The sequence below is a fragment of the Pseudozyma hubeiensis genome, assembly GCF_000403515.1.
Source record: "Pseudozyma hubeiensis SY62 DNA, scaffold: PHS24, whole genome shotgun sequence".
In the NCBI taxonomy this organism is placed as follows: Eukaryota; Fungi; Basidiomycota; class Ustilaginomycetes; order Ustilaginales; family Ustilaginaceae; genus Pseudozyma; species Pseudozyma hubeiensis.
Genome location: NW_012133806.1, coordinates 23693 through 38795, shown reverse-complemented (window position 1 = coordinate 38795; position 15103 = coordinate 23693). Strand labels below are relative to the sequence as shown.

Below are 15103 nucleotides of genomic sequence, written 5' to 3'. Positions count from 1 at the left end.
AAACCCGACTGTTTGAGAGCAAGTGTTTCACCTGGGACCGTAGCCGGAACTCTTTACGTTTGCGTACTGACCGCCGAGGCCTGCGCTGCCCGAGACGGTGCGCGTGGGGATGGCCGAGGGTCTAGCCGTGCCGCGCTGGGTAGCTGAAGCTGTTCGACCGCGGGTGGCGGCGACGGATGCGGCTCTGGTGGAGGAAGGAGTGCGTGTGGAGGACGGAGCTGAGGAGTCTGTTGTGGAGGGAGCGGTGCGTGAGCTGACAGCGCGACCACGAGCGGCGGTGGTGGTGGTGGAAGCGCCTCGAGCGGATGCGCCTCTCGCAGTGCCTCTTGCGGATGACGATACGGCACGTCCACGACCCCGTGCGCCTCCGACGGCAGCTCTACGCGCCTCCTCCTGACGTCTCCTTTCCTCCTCTTGTGCTTGCAAAGCAGCCTCCTCTGCCGCGCGTTGAGCCTCCAACTCCCTCGCCACCGCCTCCGCCTCCAGCCGTTGCGTCTCTCTCTCAGCCAACTTGACGGAAAGCTCGTGAGCGGTGGCATCCTCGCCCGCACCCTTCCAATCAGGATCCTGCAGCAGCTGTTGGGTCTTTTCTGTCTGTCGTAGCAACGCGATGTAGATGTTGAGCAGATCGTCGGTCTCCTGCACGCGACGGGCGAAGGCGTTGATCTGACCTGCACTGCCACGCAGCATGGTTTCGAAGGATTCAAAGACGTCGTTCATTCGACGAAGTTCGGTGAGCTGACGTGCGGTTTGCTCCTGCGACTCTTTGGATTCGGTAGGTGTGGGACCTCCGGTGGATTGACGAGCGGAGGCGCGTTTGCCGAGGAGCGCTTCGCGGATGTAGTCGTCGTCGATGTCAGCGGCAGAGGAGTCGAGCACGGATGAGGAGGATGCCAGCGCCGAAGCATCTGGTAAGCCGGCGATGGTGACATCGTCGTCATCGTCGTCTGGTTCCGAGTGGTTGATCGCCTTGTTGGGCATGAGATTGGTAGGCACGCCAGGCTTGGCAAACAGAGAAAAGCGAGGTCGAGCAGCACCCGATGCGGTCGGACCTCTCTTGGAGACGGGAGGCTTGTTCTCGTCGTTGACATCGAGCCCTGCGAGCAGGCGCATCTTGGACATGTTTTTGACGGAACTGTTTGCGTCGAGCACAGCAGCTGATCCCCAGGATGGACGCGCCTTGATGGGTTTCTTGACGCCGCCGGCTGCGGTGGATCGATGCGGACCGTGGAGAGGCGAGTCGGAGATGTTGAGATCGCGCATGGAGCTCTGACCGAGTGCGGGCGAGAGGTTCTCGTCGAGCAGCCAGGAGGAATCGGCGGCGTCTGCGGGTTTCGGCGTCGTAGGTAGTGTCGGCATGGCGGATTGTTGGTGCTGCTGGTGGTGATGATGGTGGCAGTGACGATCGATGATGATGGATTGGCGCCCGATTGCAATCTCGAGAACTGAAAAAAAGTGTTGCTCTCCAGTCACGAGGAGAGAACAACAGAGCGAGAGCACAGAGCGCACAGAGAAGAGAGAGCGCGCGCGCATGTGCATGTCTACGCGGCGCGCGTGTTGGTCGCAAATCAACACATTTCCCGCAAAAGGCTTTAAGCATCGAAACGCGTCCGAGGGTGGCTATTTTTCCGTGGCGCCCGACGATCAACTGTGACGAGCTAACAATGCAACGATTGTTTGAAGGTCAGCGCGATCCGCGGGAATGTGACTGGAAGCATGAGATGTGGTAATTTGTGTTGAATGCCGTCGTGGATGGCGATCTGCAGAATGACTTGCAGTAAGTCCGAAGACTAGCGTGGACCCTGTCGCACAAAGTGGAGAAGTGAGCCTCGGAAGAAGAAAATGCCGTGGATGTGTGAGCACACGACGCAGAGATTGTGTAAAGCCGGCGGCGATCATGGACGATGAGCCTCTTCCTTCCACACCACCGCGCTCGACCAACCGCACGCAGACGATATCGCTCCTTACACGACGCTCTTTAGGTCTGCAGTGTCGGATCACCATGTCGTCTTCCTCAGGACAGGCCAATGCTCCGCCTGCGGCTGCCGACGCGGTGCAGGATACCAACTTTGTTCTCCCACCCACTCCCGCTCAAAGCAACGGCGGCTATGGGTCTGCATCCGCTCCCACCGCCGAGGCAGCTCAGACATCCAAACCCACCTCCACCACCTCGCGCGCTCTCGCTCCAGACCTGCTTCGTGGCCTCATCCTACCCCTCATGTCGCTTGACCACGCCGCCCTCTTCCTGGGTGCGTGGCTGCACGGTACACCTAAGCAATCCGAATCCGCAGGAACACCCTTCACCCGTTGGAACTTCACTACTGCCTACGTCTCGCGTACCATCACCCACCTCTGCGCGCCCGGCTTCTTCTTCCTCATGGGCATGGGGTGCGTCTACTTCCAGCGATCTCGTGCCAAGATCGGTTGGAGCAAGCCGAGGATGGCCAAGCACTTTGTGGTCAGGGCGCTGGCGTTGACGCTGGTGAGCGAAGTGCTGGGCGAGAGCCTGATGTGGGGTAGGAGGATCTGGATCATCAACATCGTGTTGATCGGGTTGGCCGTGGATTATTTGTTGACCGGGCTGTTGTGTTTGTTGGTCGACTCGACCGAGGGGATGCTGGCTGGGCAGCTCGACGGCTGGAGCGGTCGAGCAGCTACAAGCGACGGCGACGATGAGACAAGACCTCTGCTTTCAATAGGCGCCGGGCACAGTGCCACCGTTGCATCAGCTTCGTCGCGATCCACATCCATCTCGTTCTGGATCCACAACGCTGTGCTCCTGCTGCTCACCTACATCACCATCTTTTGGAACATCTGGCTCTCACCCACCGGCGGTCACTGCTCTCCCGCATCCTCCTCCACCACTTCGTCTCTCGCCTCACAGATACCAATCGAGCTTCTCGCCCTTAGCCCCACCACCGCCGTCGACCAACCACCGCCCGCCGTACCACCCAGTTCGCGCCTCGGGCCGTGGTTCGACTTTTGGTTCTTCCCCGTCCAGAATCGCTTCGTCATGTCAGGCTTCCCACCTCTAGCCTGGATCTCCTTCTGCCTCTTCGGCATGCTCTACGCCCGCATCATGCTGTACAAACGTTGGACTCCCAAAGCTGTGGCTGCATGGAACGTCGGCGTCAGCGTCGTTCTCGCTGCGCTGTTCGTCGGGACAAGGTTGTTGCATTTCGGAAACCTCTCGGAAGGATGCTTGCAGATCGTAGGGGATGGAGCTGTCGATGCGGCAGAGGGGAACCAATACTTGGTCTCCGTCAAGAGCTTTTTCTACATCACAAAGGTATGTTTTCCTCGATTCGTGATGATGCGAGGACAAAGATGCTGACCCGCCGAGAGGTATATTGTTGCTCTGCGATCATCACAGTACCCACCCAGTCCATCGTTCTTCTTCTTTACCATGTCGGCCAACTTTGCCCTGCTAGCAGTGTTCAGTGCCATCCCACCCACTGTAGCCACCTCGATCCCGGGTTTGATGAACTACGGTGGCTCGGCCCTCTTCTTTTACGTGTAGGTTGTCGGTTTCCCTTCTCGTACGCTGCGCTGTCGACAGCAGTTACTGACGAAATCTTTTGGCTGGATGAACAGAGCGCACATGTACCTATACTTCTTGCTCGCCGTACCAGCGCGATACTTTTTCGAACACGAGTTGCCCGACAAGCCACCCAACGCATGGGAACGTACCACGGGACTCGGCAACACCGCCCCCTTCTGGATCATCTGGATCCTCGGACTCTTCATCCTCAGTCCGATGTGTCGTGCCTACGGGCGATTCAAAGCCAAGCAAAGCGCTGATTCCATCTGGCGATTCTTCTAGATTTTATTCTTTAGACGGATTTCACTGTTCAATGTGCAAACAGCTGGACTTGATATACGATCACTCTGCCGTAGTCGTCTGTGCTTCCCTTGAGCTGCAACCTCAACCACTGAACTTCTTGAGTATCCTCCAGTGAATCGATGAGAAAATACTGCTTGGCGTTGGCGTCCATCGGAAACAACTCTTCTGGCACAGCAGCCGACCAATTTTTACCGTCTTGGCTAGCCAAAACGTCGAACGACATGGGACTAAACCCTCCGGCAAATGTGAGCGATAGACTGTGCAGCTTCGACAGAGAGATTGAAGTGCTGAGTTTGAAAGAGATCGAGTGGAGCGACGTCGAAGGGTCGCTGTTGGGAGGAAGGTTGTCCGAGGTCCAACATGTTTCACTGGAAGCGTCGAGGATGGATTTGCCGTCTTTCGAGGTACCAGATGATACCTTGACACGTGTGTCGGGGGCGAGGATGTTGTGGAGGGTAGAGCCTGATGGAGCAGCGGGTGCAGTGAGCGTGGGTGCTATCGTCATGATGCGAGTTTCGACAAGTGGTGATGGTCGTTGGGAAGAAAACGTTGTGTGCGTAAGAAGCCGAAAAATTTGCCGAACGCTTTGGGGGTGTTGGACCCTGAAAAGCGATTCCATCATCATCATCATCTTCGTCTTGCTCGTTCATCTTCGACCTCTTCTCACACTCTGCATACACATTCTTCTTCGCCACTTTCAAGGTCTGGAGAGCATCTCAGCACCTCACATGCAGTGTCTGCATGACCCACACATTGTACACGCGCATACTTCGTGCACGTACATCACTTCATCTCCCCACCAACGCGTCCCTCTCGCGCTCGAGCCCACACGCGCTGCTCCCTTCCGCTGCTGCGCCGCCCACAAACATCTACCCTTCTCGTCGCATCTCCTTCCTTCCACCGCACCACCACCTCCGCAACGCCATTCAATTCCTTCGATCCACCCTCACGCGATACGACATGGGAAAAGCCAAAAGCGGTGGAGGATACTACGCCGTGCAAAAGGGGAGACAGAAGGGCGTGTTTCGCAGTTGGTCCGAGTGCGAAGCTGTCACCAAGGGATTTGCGGGAGCGGTGTTCAAGAAGTTCGACAGCGAAGGTGCGGCAAAGCAGTTTGTGGATGGGGATGGATATGGTGCGTCCGCAATCAGTTCCACTAGCGAGAGTACGGCCAGCGGTAGCAAAGCGTCGTCCGCGAGTGCACGGTCGTTTCATCCTTACGCACCATCCAAGCACAAGAAACTCTCTCACGATCACACAAAACCACCGCTTCCACCATCTTCATCACGCCGATCAAATCCAGTCTTCGCATCATCATCATCATCATCCTCCACCACCACCGATGCCCGTAAAACCATCGTCTACTGCGACGGCTCCTCCATCGGCAACGGCACCGCCTCCGCGCGCGCCGGCTGGGGCGTGTTCTTCGAAGAGCCTTCCCTCCACCACCTCAACGAATCCCGTCGCCTACCCGGTAATCCTCAGACGAACAACCGTGCCGAACTTATGGCTCTCATCCGAGCAATCCAGTTGTGCCCTGACGACGGACGACAGCTCGTCGTCCTCAGCGACAGCAGGTACAGCATGGATGCCGTCAACAAGTGGTTACCGAACTGGAGGAAGAGAGGGTTCAAGACGGTAGAGGGAAAAGATGTGCAGAACAGAGACCTGATCGAACAGCTGGACAGGGAGCTGCAGAAGAAGGTGCCGGAGCCCAAGTTGGAGTATGTCAAGGGTCATGCGGGCATCGATGGGAATGAGATTGTGGATCGGATGGCCAAGTACGGGGCAAGTTTGGAGGTTGTTGAGGAGGCGGTGGGGGAGAAGAGTGAGCAAAAGGACAGGAAAGGGCAGAAAGAGGAGGGCAGCGCGCAAGGAGAGGATGGAAAGAGTATGATGGGGTTCACAATCAACGTTTCGGTCAGCCCGACAAAGGAGCAAGCTTCTATGGGGTGGCGGTAGATTTGGGCTCAGCAAACAGCACATTGACATGATCAAGAACGTCTGCCAAAAGCGATCTCGTATCCAGTTCGAACAGTGCCTGGCATGGGTGAGCTCTCGTGACAAGCTGTCGAGAGCTGAAAGGTTGCACACCCTCTTGATCGCTGGAATGGAAGCTCCAAAGACGCCTTCGACAGTCTTTCTCGTGCAGAACCGAATTTCGGGAAGAGGAGCTGCTTGTGTGCGCGGTGTGAGACAAGACGAAATCTGCACGGCAAACCTTAAAATATCGAGGCATGAGAGCGCAGAGAGAGATAAGACCCTTGAAACATGTCGAGCTCGGTCCCTTTGTTCAACAAGCCGACCGGGTAAGGAGCACAATCCAGGCTTTCTGAGAACGCTTGTTCAGATGTGACCTCAAGAAGGAACAATGGGGATGCCGATGCTCAGATCTCCGTTCCTTCTTGCCTCCCTCAGGCATTACAGGGTCGTCCTTCATCTCTCTCCCACTCTCATGTGACACTACACCACGACGCTCGAGCCATACTTGCAGAGGTGGGCCTACACGGCGTAGCTAGAGAGGCGAGATTCCCCTAGCGAACGAAGCGGCGAGAATCAGCCTAGCAAGCAGGCATTCGACGCAAAGGATCATATAACATCGTCACCCCAACAGGCTAGCTCTGTACTACCACAAAGGTCTGCTTGATCGACTCGCACCTTCTTCGCCGCTTCAGGGCAGACATTCCTATCAACCTCGTCTTACGCTCCACACTGCCCCTCACCGAGCTGCGTCTATCCCATCCATAGACTCGATCGCCTCCAACACGCCCATCATGCTGGTCTACATCGACGGCTCAGCCATCCGAAACGGTCGGCCAGACGCTCAAGCTGGCTGGGGCGTCTACTTCCCCAATCCTGGGCTCAATGACCTCAGCAGCTATGGTCGACTTCCCGGGGATCTGCAAACCAACAATCGCGCAGAGCTGTACGCCATGTTGAAGGCCCTTCAACTGTTCCGCGGCGATGGACGTCCTCTCACCATCAGGTGCGACAGCAGATACGTCAAGGACTGCATGGACAACTGGCGATGGAAATGGAAGAGGAACGGTTGGCTCACCGTTCGTGGTACGTCTGTACTCAATCGCGATCTGATCGAGGACATCGAAGCCGAGTTTGGAAGACTATCAGATCGAGCCTGACATCGAATACGTCGCAGCGCACGCTGGCATCCGGGGCAACGAAGAAGCTGATCGCTTAGCTAGACAAGGCGCGGAACTCCCGCCCGTGCGGCCTAGAAATTCGTTCTATTACGATTCCGACTCCGATTCGGATTGGTGATGCAGCCCTTCTTAGTGCTGCATAGATAGAGACAATGGTCTCCTGCTCACTTATCTTGATGTCACCATCGTATCACAATATCATGACAAACGTCGAGCTTGTTCATACTTGACATTGATCGAATGCACAGCCTGTGCCCATCGAGCAGCTGTGGCTTCTCGAGCACTTCACGCAGTGACGACGAGAACAGTGAAAGCCGCAACGACTACAACGAAGACGAAATCACCCCACATGCCCAAACCAGCTGCACAGCCGTTGTGCTGCTGTACGGGGTTGAAAGTGCCAAACGAAGCGGAAGAGCCATCCAATCTAGGGAGTGGTGCGTCTTTGTTGTTCGCGTTGGCGGTTGTGTTGGTGACTTCGTCTGGCTTTGCCGGCGGCGGAAGGACGATTCCAGGAGTGTTTAGGTACGGTTGAACCTCGCCCGGGATGTCAGATTGACCTGAAGCTGGGTCTGGCTTCGCACCCTTCGGTTTGATGTTGAAAGACGATGAGGTGTACAACACTTTATCTTCTGTTTCTCGCCCCAAAAGCAGCCATTTCGAAATCAGCATCAACTCTTGCCCTTCTGCTTCTAAAAGTTCCCCAAACTTACTCTTATGATCATACTGGCTAGCATTGACGAACATCAACGAGTATCCACTCGAAGCGGCCAAGCACGGAATATACACCATGGCAGCATTCTCACCACCCTGCAGTGCATTGCCGATTTCGAAATCGTCGTTGAGCAAGGTCTTGTTGGTATTGGTGAGCATGATGGTGACGACACGGGGATCTGAAGCGTCGGATTGCCAGGTCATGTTGTTCCAACCGCACGAGACCCAGTAGTTGGAGGAGGTGGGGAAGGTGAAGTGGAAAGCGGAGGTGGTGGTGAGGTAGAGCAGGAGCAGGGGGAGGATGTTGGTGAGGCGCGGAAGACGTGACATTGTGAACGGTCGCAGGAGGTTGCAGGAAAGGTGTAGAGGGGAGATGATACCGAGTCAACTGAGAATGAGGTCCTTATATACGTCCTTTCCGATACTAACACAAATGTTAGTGGGAAGGCGGTGACGCGGTTGTCCCCTTCTCCCAACCGTTCATCTATTCAGCATCAGCCGCGAATATTGCCGTCGCCACCAACCTGGACACTTCGCATCGAGCTTCATCAGCTCTAGACTTCGACCGTTGCCTTCTGAAGCGTACGGAATCCCACAACTCCGTGAGCCGAATCGTACCCCTGAGTATCCGCATATCGTTTTCACCAATGCGCCAGCTACAATCATGCAGATGCTGCTGTAGGACGCGAATCACACCCCACATTTTGCCTAACAAATGCCGAGAGGATGAACACTCATCCTTTACTACCGAACATGGTCCGATATCGATCCGATCGTCTTTGATTTGAATCCACGTCCTGCAGTCGATGAAAGCAGAAGCAGTCTTTTGTTCAGAACCCACGAGTTGCATCGCCGACAATGAACTTGGACGAAATGAGTCTACAGAGAGTTGAGGGCGGGATTCGGGATGTCTGAGCTCCTGGAACGGTGCAGGAAGATTGTCGTGCGTCGCCATGCGGACAAGACGGGATCGAGACCTTGATGAGTGGATGTTAGAGTATCTTAAAGTTGCCCTTGGATGAAAATGCACGTGACGTGATGAGAAGCTTTGGTTGGAAATTTTTGGCTTGTGAGTTGAGAGACCCTTGTTTCTTGGCTTACTCCACCTCGTTTGTCGCTCGACACCTCACTCTCACCACTCATCCTACAGCATTCGACAAAGCAGCACTCTGCCTCGCGCTCTTTGCTATCTGCCTTACCGATCAGCATCGACTTGGGCAAGCTCTCGTTCCTACAAACCAGCTCACTCGCTTCGCTCATCCACAGACAATGAGGCTGCTAACACACAACCTGCTCGCGTGTCACGCGAAATCCTGTGCAACCACATCCAACAACTTTCCGCTCATCCTCAAAGACGTACAGCTCGAACTCATCGAAGCGGAACCAAACGAGGTGTTCATCAAGGGTTTCTTGCCCAAATTGGATTGGCCAGCTCTGGTCAAGACCGCGAGGAGCTTGGGCGATACCAGCTTGCCGGATCAAGGACCGGATCCGTCACAACCACTAGAGGACGAGGCGCTCATCAAGATGTTGCATCACGTTCTGCTCGAGGTAAGTAGAAGCGGGACACTATGTTGAAGGTGGGAGACAAGGGGAAAGACGGGGAGTGCTGACAGAAAAGTTCTTTTTGCGCTGTTGTGCGATGACAGATTCACGTCGTGGAAGGTCAAATGATCTGCCCCAACTGCTCACATATCTACCAGATTCGTAGCGGCATCCCAAATATGTTGCTGGCCGAACACGAGATCGGAAAGTGAGGCGCTGACGGCAAGACGACGAGCAGCAGATGAACTCATACGAACGAGCGAGCGCAGCTAGCGTAGGACCCGTCAATTCTCACCGCCACTCTCAAGTGTCACTGCTCCACCACTAAGATCGCTTCGTTTCGTTTCTCTTGCAATCTGAGAGATGTATTTGTACCGCATTCATAGATCGATGCACTCCTTTTGCCAGGCAGAGCCTGGGAGAGCACACCACACGACTGCTTACTTGCCTCGTATTGGACTTGACTCGTGCTACGCTGAGACTTAAGCTCCATTTCCACCTGTCAGCACTTCTATTCCCATTGCTTCTACGATCGCTTGGTTGCATGTGTACTCGTTGAGCATGGATGTGTCGATGTCATGTCATGGTGGATTGGAAGATCGGGCCAGATTTGCTTCTCATGAAATTTTCCAACGATTTCAAGTCGACGGTCTCACAAAGCCACGCGTATGGAAATTCAACCGGTGCAGCCACGCAGGAGCTGGGCGCTGCCACACACAGACCACCGAGATCAACACCGGCAACGCACACACGTCCTCCTCCTCCTCCACTCACACCTCGCCTCGACTTCCTCTTCGACCTTGTTGCCTTACGCACCCGCTCTTGCACCACGCTCGTTCTGCATCTATACCGTGTGCGGATACGATCTACGACTTCTCAGCTCCCGACTAATTCCTGCACGTTCATCCACCCTCTGGACACGCCGAAACACACGAAGCGCGGTACCGAGACGCATCCAGGTTACTTCTGTCACCCATCCAGTCACAGCATCAGGCGTCAACAGCATACGATCGCACGATAGCAGGGCAGCGAGACAGTCACAACTTGCAGTGCAACCGGCATGGCATCCTTCTTCTCCTTCTCGTCACCGGTCGACGTCGACGTGCGTCTGGACGGCGAAGATGCACGCAAACAGGTCGAGATCAAGATGGACAAGGCGGGCAAGGAAAAGTGTCCCATCTACTTTGATGGTGAAGCGGTAAAAGGATCGGTACGTCAGAGCTTCGTCTTTTGTCTTGGAGAGCTTAGCCAAGGCATGTTTAGCTGACACTCATCACTGGCGTTTGGATATTCACGGATTGACGCACCATCACAGGTATCGGTACGTGTACGCGATGGAAAGAAGCTCGTACATGAGGGGATCAAGATCGAGTTCGTCGGCAGTATAGGTACGTACTCGACCTGCGACGGTGATCTTACAGCTCGATACGGATCCACTGACATTCGCAACGAGTCTTCATGTCATTACACTTGCAACAGAGATGTTCTACGATCGAGGCAACCACTACGAATTCCTCTCGCTCGTACAAGAGCTCGCATCACCGGGAGAGATGAGGGCAGCGCAGAACTTTGACTTCGAATTCAAAAACGTTGAAAAGCAGTACGAAAGCTACAACGGCATCAACGTCAAGTTGAGGTGCGTATCCCACGAGTTCTGTTTCTTTGGACAAAGAGTAATGCTGACAACAAGAGCCCGCGTACTCGATCGCTCCGTGATTATGGCAGATACTACATTCGAGTGACGATATCAAGACGAATGACGGACGTGGTCAAGGAACGCGACATTTGGGTTCACTCGTATCGTATGCCACCAGACTCCAACAACGCCATCAAGATGGAAGTCGGCATCGAGGATTGTTTGCACATCGAGTTCGAGTACAACAAATCCAAGTAAGTCCTTTCCCCTTCAACGATTTTCACACTCATCTCCTCTGACCAACCCTCTTCTCCATCTGCCCTACTGCAGATATCACCTCAAGGACGTGATCGTCGGCAAAATCTACTTCCTCTTAGTCCGCATCAAGATCAAACACATGGAGCTTTCCATCATTCGACGCGAGACCACCGGGGCAGCACCGAACCAGTACAACGAGTCGGAAACCATCACCAAGTTCGAGATCATGGACGGAGCGCCCGTGCGAGGCGAGACCATCCCCATTCGTCTCTTCCTCGGAGGGTTCGAGCTGACTCCCACCTTCAGGGACGTCAACAAAAAGTTCAGCACGAGGTATTACTTGAATCTGGTGCTCATCGATGAGGAGAACAGGAGGTACTTCAAACAGCAGGAGATCACCGTGTTTAGGATCCCGGAGAATTGAGACGGGTAGACGAAGGGAATTTTCAAGACGAGAGTACATACCCGAAGAGATGAGTTTTAGTTACAAACTTCGTGTTTGTGTGCGTTGAAGGTGGAGCTGGGAAGGTGCGTGATTGCGAGATGAGTCGGCGGTTGATGGAGAGAGAGACGCACGCGCCTCTCGTGTTCCACGACGATGGGTAGCAGGTGTCAGGTTTGGCGTTTGCCTGGACGGTTGCACCTCGCTCCTTCTCTCGCGAGACCAGATTTCGCAAGTGAATCGACGCTTGTGCCTGATGAAACACGGACCGTCCGCCTGAGCGTTTGGGAGGGAAGCACCGAGTGGAATCGCGCTCGGCCCCTGCGTGTCAAATATCGCCACGGCCATGGCACTCCTCCTCGACAGGTCCCAAGCAATGGTCACAAAGCGAATGGATCATCCTCAGTCATCTTCCGTTGCTCGATGGCCGCGGTCTGAGAACAGACCTCTGCCTCTCTTTGGACCGCATCTGGCAAACTAGCACGAACCCTCAAGTCTGCCAGTCGTGTATTCCGATGTCAGATAGCCTGTGCTGCGCAGCTGGCGGCGATGTCTGTGTTTCGTGCTCAGTGCTCAATCATATATAACATCGAATCGCCTCATGCTCCGCACTTTAATTCGCGATCCCTGTCCTTGTCACTCTCCCAATCCAGTCCAATCCCAAGCCCTAGCGGCATCCCACTCTCCTTCACCATGTCTTGTCCAATGTCTTTTCCGCTTGACAACGAATTGCAGAAGCGAGACACAACGCTCTTTGGCTTCCCCCTCTTCGCTCCTTCCGCCACCACCATCTCTCACAAGCGGAGACAACTCGACGCCGTAGCATCCGCATACAACCCACCTAGCCGTTCCGCTCCGAAACCTCCGAGCACCCCAATCGACTTTTTCCACCGTCACACACCTCGACCACCTTCGCCTCAAAGCACGTCGGATACCATTGTCACCAGAAAGACAGCTTCGGTGACGAAGAGTCAGGATGCAAGGCTGGACCTGAGTCCGCTGTCGATGTTGTTCGAGGCGATCATAGCGGACGTCGATGGTGATGAGAACGCGAAGGAGGGGGAAGGCATAGATAGGGAGAGCGTGTCGGATCGGTGCAATGTAGGTACGACTGATACGTCGAGTGAGGCGACGTCGAAGGGATCATTGGGTGGAGGTGGGGTGAAGCGGGGTTGGGAAGGCGATACTTTTCCGTGCAGTCCTGGTCACACTGATACTTCGAGTGTCATGCTATCCAATATGTCAAGATCTCTCGCGCACGATGTCAGTCGCGTACAGGCATACCGTAGCAGTCGAGGATCTGCTACTAGGTCGAGTCGCATCAACACACACCGTTCGGCAAAATCAACCGTCCTGCCCACGTCAAACAGAATCTCCGATCATCAAGCCTTCCCCTACAAGTCGCGTCTATCACTCACCACTTCCACCCTGCGTTCTTCAAGCATCTCTGACCCCATCACACCTCAACCCGAAGAATCCTTCCCTCTACTTCACGCTCCTCTTTCCCGACCCGTTTCGTCAACTTTATCCACAGCAACATTCCCGACCCTTCTACCGCTGACCCCAACTTCGCCGATCATTAACATCGGGACGATGCTAGACTCTACGCTGACCTCCCTTCTCGCGCATCACGCGCAGTTCTCCCCTCCACCAATGCACCCTGGTCAAGACTCGCTTCTCTTTTCATCCTTTCCAACAGCACGAGGAGCCTCGGTGTCGCGTTCAGAGCGTCAGACTCACGAGAGCGGAATCGTCGACACGAATCATCTTCAACTCGCACCTCCACCGAGAGACAGCTTTGGTACGGTATGGAACCCCTCCCCTCCGCCTACTGCCACTACTGCCACTGCCGTCGATCGATCCCTGAGGGTCTCGCCGCCCAGGCCGGCCAGACCGGCACACTGCAGAGACACCCTGGAGGATTTCACGCCGTTCACCGTTTCCCCCGTCGCCTTTCAAAGTCCTTGCTTGAAAAGCATCAGGAAAGCTCCCCGAGAGTATCTGAGATTGGAAACGAAAGGTAGAGAGTCGGTCGAAGAGGTTCAACAGGTGGCGAAGAAGAGGGAGGGAGCAGAGAAGGAGTTGAAGAAGTTCAAGTTGGCTCCTGCACCACCGGCCATTCCGAGAAAGGCTAGTGGGAGGAAGTCTGCGGCGAGGACAGGAAAGAATGGGGAGAAAGACTTTGCTGCTGCGAAATCGAGTTCAGCTGTTGCGAAGGAGGTGGATGTGCAAGGCGGAAAATCAAGAGTTGCGGACGACGGACGTTGGAGGAGCAGCGCATTGTCCGTACAAACGTTCGTCTCGGCTCTTTCAGTTCTCGACACGGTAGACTACAATGACGTACCGCTCTACACTAACCGTTCCGTAGCGAACGAGAGGGAGCAGCAAGTGGAGAGCAAGACTAGGGGGGTACACGAACCAGTGCAGTTGAAAGACGAACCCATGGAGGTGCTCAACACGATTGCGTCTCCCGCCCAACTCGCTCCTCTGCGTCGTCCTCCGTACAAGCAGACTCGTTGCCAACCATCGAAACCACCTCCGCCTCAGGTAGCGAAAAAGCCTTCGCTCATTCGGAAGCTCTCCGCTTCGCTTCGTATGTCTCCTCGACCCACCATCAAGAATGTTCACGTTGGTGGTGCGACGGACTACAGCAAGCTACCGCTCGATTTCCCGCCGACCTCCATCGTAATTCCTCCTCCTTATTCCGCACCACCCACTCGACGTCCAACTATCAACGTCGTCCGTTCCAACCCCTCCCTCTCCGGCGTCTCCACGCACCCTCACCCCACCACCTCCGTGCGAATGCGTTCCTTCAGCCACACTTCTGCTCCTTCTCCCACCCCCCGTCCGCGCAAACCTTCCTCATCCTCCACTCCACCGTCGACGACGAAAACTCGAACCCTGGCATCCACCTCCAGCACCGCAGCGGTGGCGTTGAAACCGTCGCTGAAACGCAACGCAAGTCTCTCGAGCACCGGCACCACGCATACATCCGCGAGCCACTCTTCGAGGCTGAAAAGGAGGCCGAGCCGAACAACCATCGTCGGATCGGCAAGCGAGTGCGTTGGGGAGATTAGGGCGAAGAAGTCGGTGACGTTTGGAGGCGTGATTCGGATCGGATCGATGGAAAAGGACAAAGAGGAGAAGGAGAAGGAGAAGGAGGAGGAGAAGGAGGAGGAGGATGGAGAGTTGAGGGAGATGTTGTGCGGAGGTAGAAAGATCGGGCCGGACCCGGAAGAGGTGGTGGAGATTGAGCGGAGTGAGCAAGAGGTTGCAGGAGGGGCGGGTACGCAGTCAGATTACGTATCGTCGATCAAAGGGTTGTTGGGGAGCTTCACAAGTGCGATTGGCGGGTGGCGTCGGAGTCCCTCGTGAACCTCGCTTCCTGTATCTCTCGCACAAAGCCATGTCTCTCATCTCTCGTATCAACATCATCGGTCACTGTGACGTGCTTGGCTGGCCAATGCAATTTATACACCACTTGCGTGTCGTCCCGTGCAACC

At 55.1% G+C, this 15103-nt stretch overlaps 9 protein-coding genes across 9 annotated transcripts; 5 read left to right on the top strand and 4 right to left on the bottom strand.

Moving 5' to 3' along the window:
* Positions 1 to 27: 27 nt before the first annotated feature.
* PHSY_002528 (hypothetical protein) lies at positions 28 to 1359 on the bottom strand (the record flags this gene model as incomplete). Its single annotated transcript, XM_012333152.1, has 1 exon — positions 28 to 1359. One exon carries the CDS (start codon positions 1357 to 1359, stop codon positions 28 to 30), a length of 1332 nt encoding a protein of 443 aa, XP_012188542.1.
* Positions 1360 to 1897: 538 nt separating this feature from the next.
* PHSY_002527 (putative ribosomal protein/carboxylic ester hydrolase) lies at positions 1898 to 3823 on the top strand (the record flags this gene model as incomplete). Its single annotated transcript, XM_012333151.1, has 2 exons — positions 1898 to 3289; positions 3521 to 3823. The coding sequence occupies 2 exons, from the start codon at positions 1898 to 1900 to the stop codon at positions 3821 to 3823; spliced, it is 1695 nt and encodes a 564-aa protein (XP_012188541.1).
* Positions 3824 to 3851: 28 nt separating this feature from the next.
* On the bottom strand, positions 3852 to 4349 carry PHSY_002526 (hypothetical protein; the record flags this gene model as incomplete). The annotated part of the gene is made up of 1 exon (XM_012333150.1): positions 3852 to 4349. The coding sequence occupies one exon, from the start codon at positions 4347 to 4349 to the stop codon at positions 3852 to 3854; it is 498 nt and encodes a 165-aa protein (XP_012188540.1).
* Positions 4350 to 4585: 236 nt separating this feature from the next.
* PHSY_002525 (hypothetical protein) lies at positions 4586 to 5806 on the top strand (the record flags this gene model as incomplete). Its single annotated transcript, XM_012333149.1, has 1 exon — positions 4586 to 5806. One exon carries the CDS (start codon positions 4586 to 4588, stop codon positions 5804 to 5806), a length of 1221 nt encoding a protein of 406 aa, XP_012188539.1.
* A 275-nt stretch (positions 5807 to 6081) lies between these two features.
* PHSY_002524 (hypothetical protein) lies at positions 6082 to 6984 on the top strand (the record flags this gene model as incomplete). Its single annotated transcript, XM_012333148.1, has 2 exons — positions 6082 to 6153; positions 6520 to 6984. 2 exons carry the CDS (start codon positions 6082 to 6084, stop codon positions 6982 to 6984), a joined length of 537 nt encoding a protein of 178 aa, XP_012188538.1.
* A 306-nt stretch (positions 6985 to 7290) lies between these two features.
* PHSY_002523 (hypothetical protein) lies at positions 7291 to 8049 on the bottom strand (the record flags this gene model as incomplete). The annotated part of the gene is made up of 1 exon (XM_012333147.1): positions 7291 to 8049. The coding sequence occupies one exon, from the start codon at positions 8047 to 8049 to the stop codon at positions 7291 to 7293; it is 759 nt and encodes a 252-aa protein (XP_012188537.1).
* A 154-nt stretch (positions 8050 to 8203) lies between these two features.
* PHSY_002522 (hypothetical protein) lies at positions 8204 to 8569 on the bottom strand (the record flags this gene model as incomplete). The annotated part of the gene is made up of 1 exon (XM_012333146.1): positions 8204 to 8569. One exon carries the CDS (start codon positions 8567 to 8569, stop codon positions 8204 to 8206), a length of 366 nt encoding a protein of 121 aa, XP_012188536.1.
* Positions 8570 to 10324: 1755 nt separating this feature from the next.
* PHSY_002521 (protein-Golgi retention-related protein) lies at positions 10325 to 11582 on the top strand (the record flags this gene model as incomplete). Its single annotated transcript, XM_012333145.1, has 5 exons — positions 10325 to 10474; positions 10580 to 10652; positions 10744 to 10900; positions 10990 to 11154; positions 11231 to 11582. The coding sequence occupies 5 exons, from the start codon at positions 10325 to 10327 to the stop codon at positions 11580 to 11582; spliced, it is 897 nt and encodes a 298-aa protein (XP_012188535.1).
* Positions 11583 to 12293: 711 nt separating this feature from the next.
* On the top strand, positions 12294 to 14975 carry PHSY_002520 (hypothetical protein; the record flags this gene model as incomplete). The annotated part of the gene is made up of 1 exon (XM_012333144.1): positions 12294 to 14975. One exon carries the CDS (start codon positions 12294 to 12296, stop codon positions 14973 to 14975), a length of 2682 nt encoding a protein of 893 aa, XP_012188534.1.
* Positions 14976 to 15103: the final 128 nt, after the last annotated feature.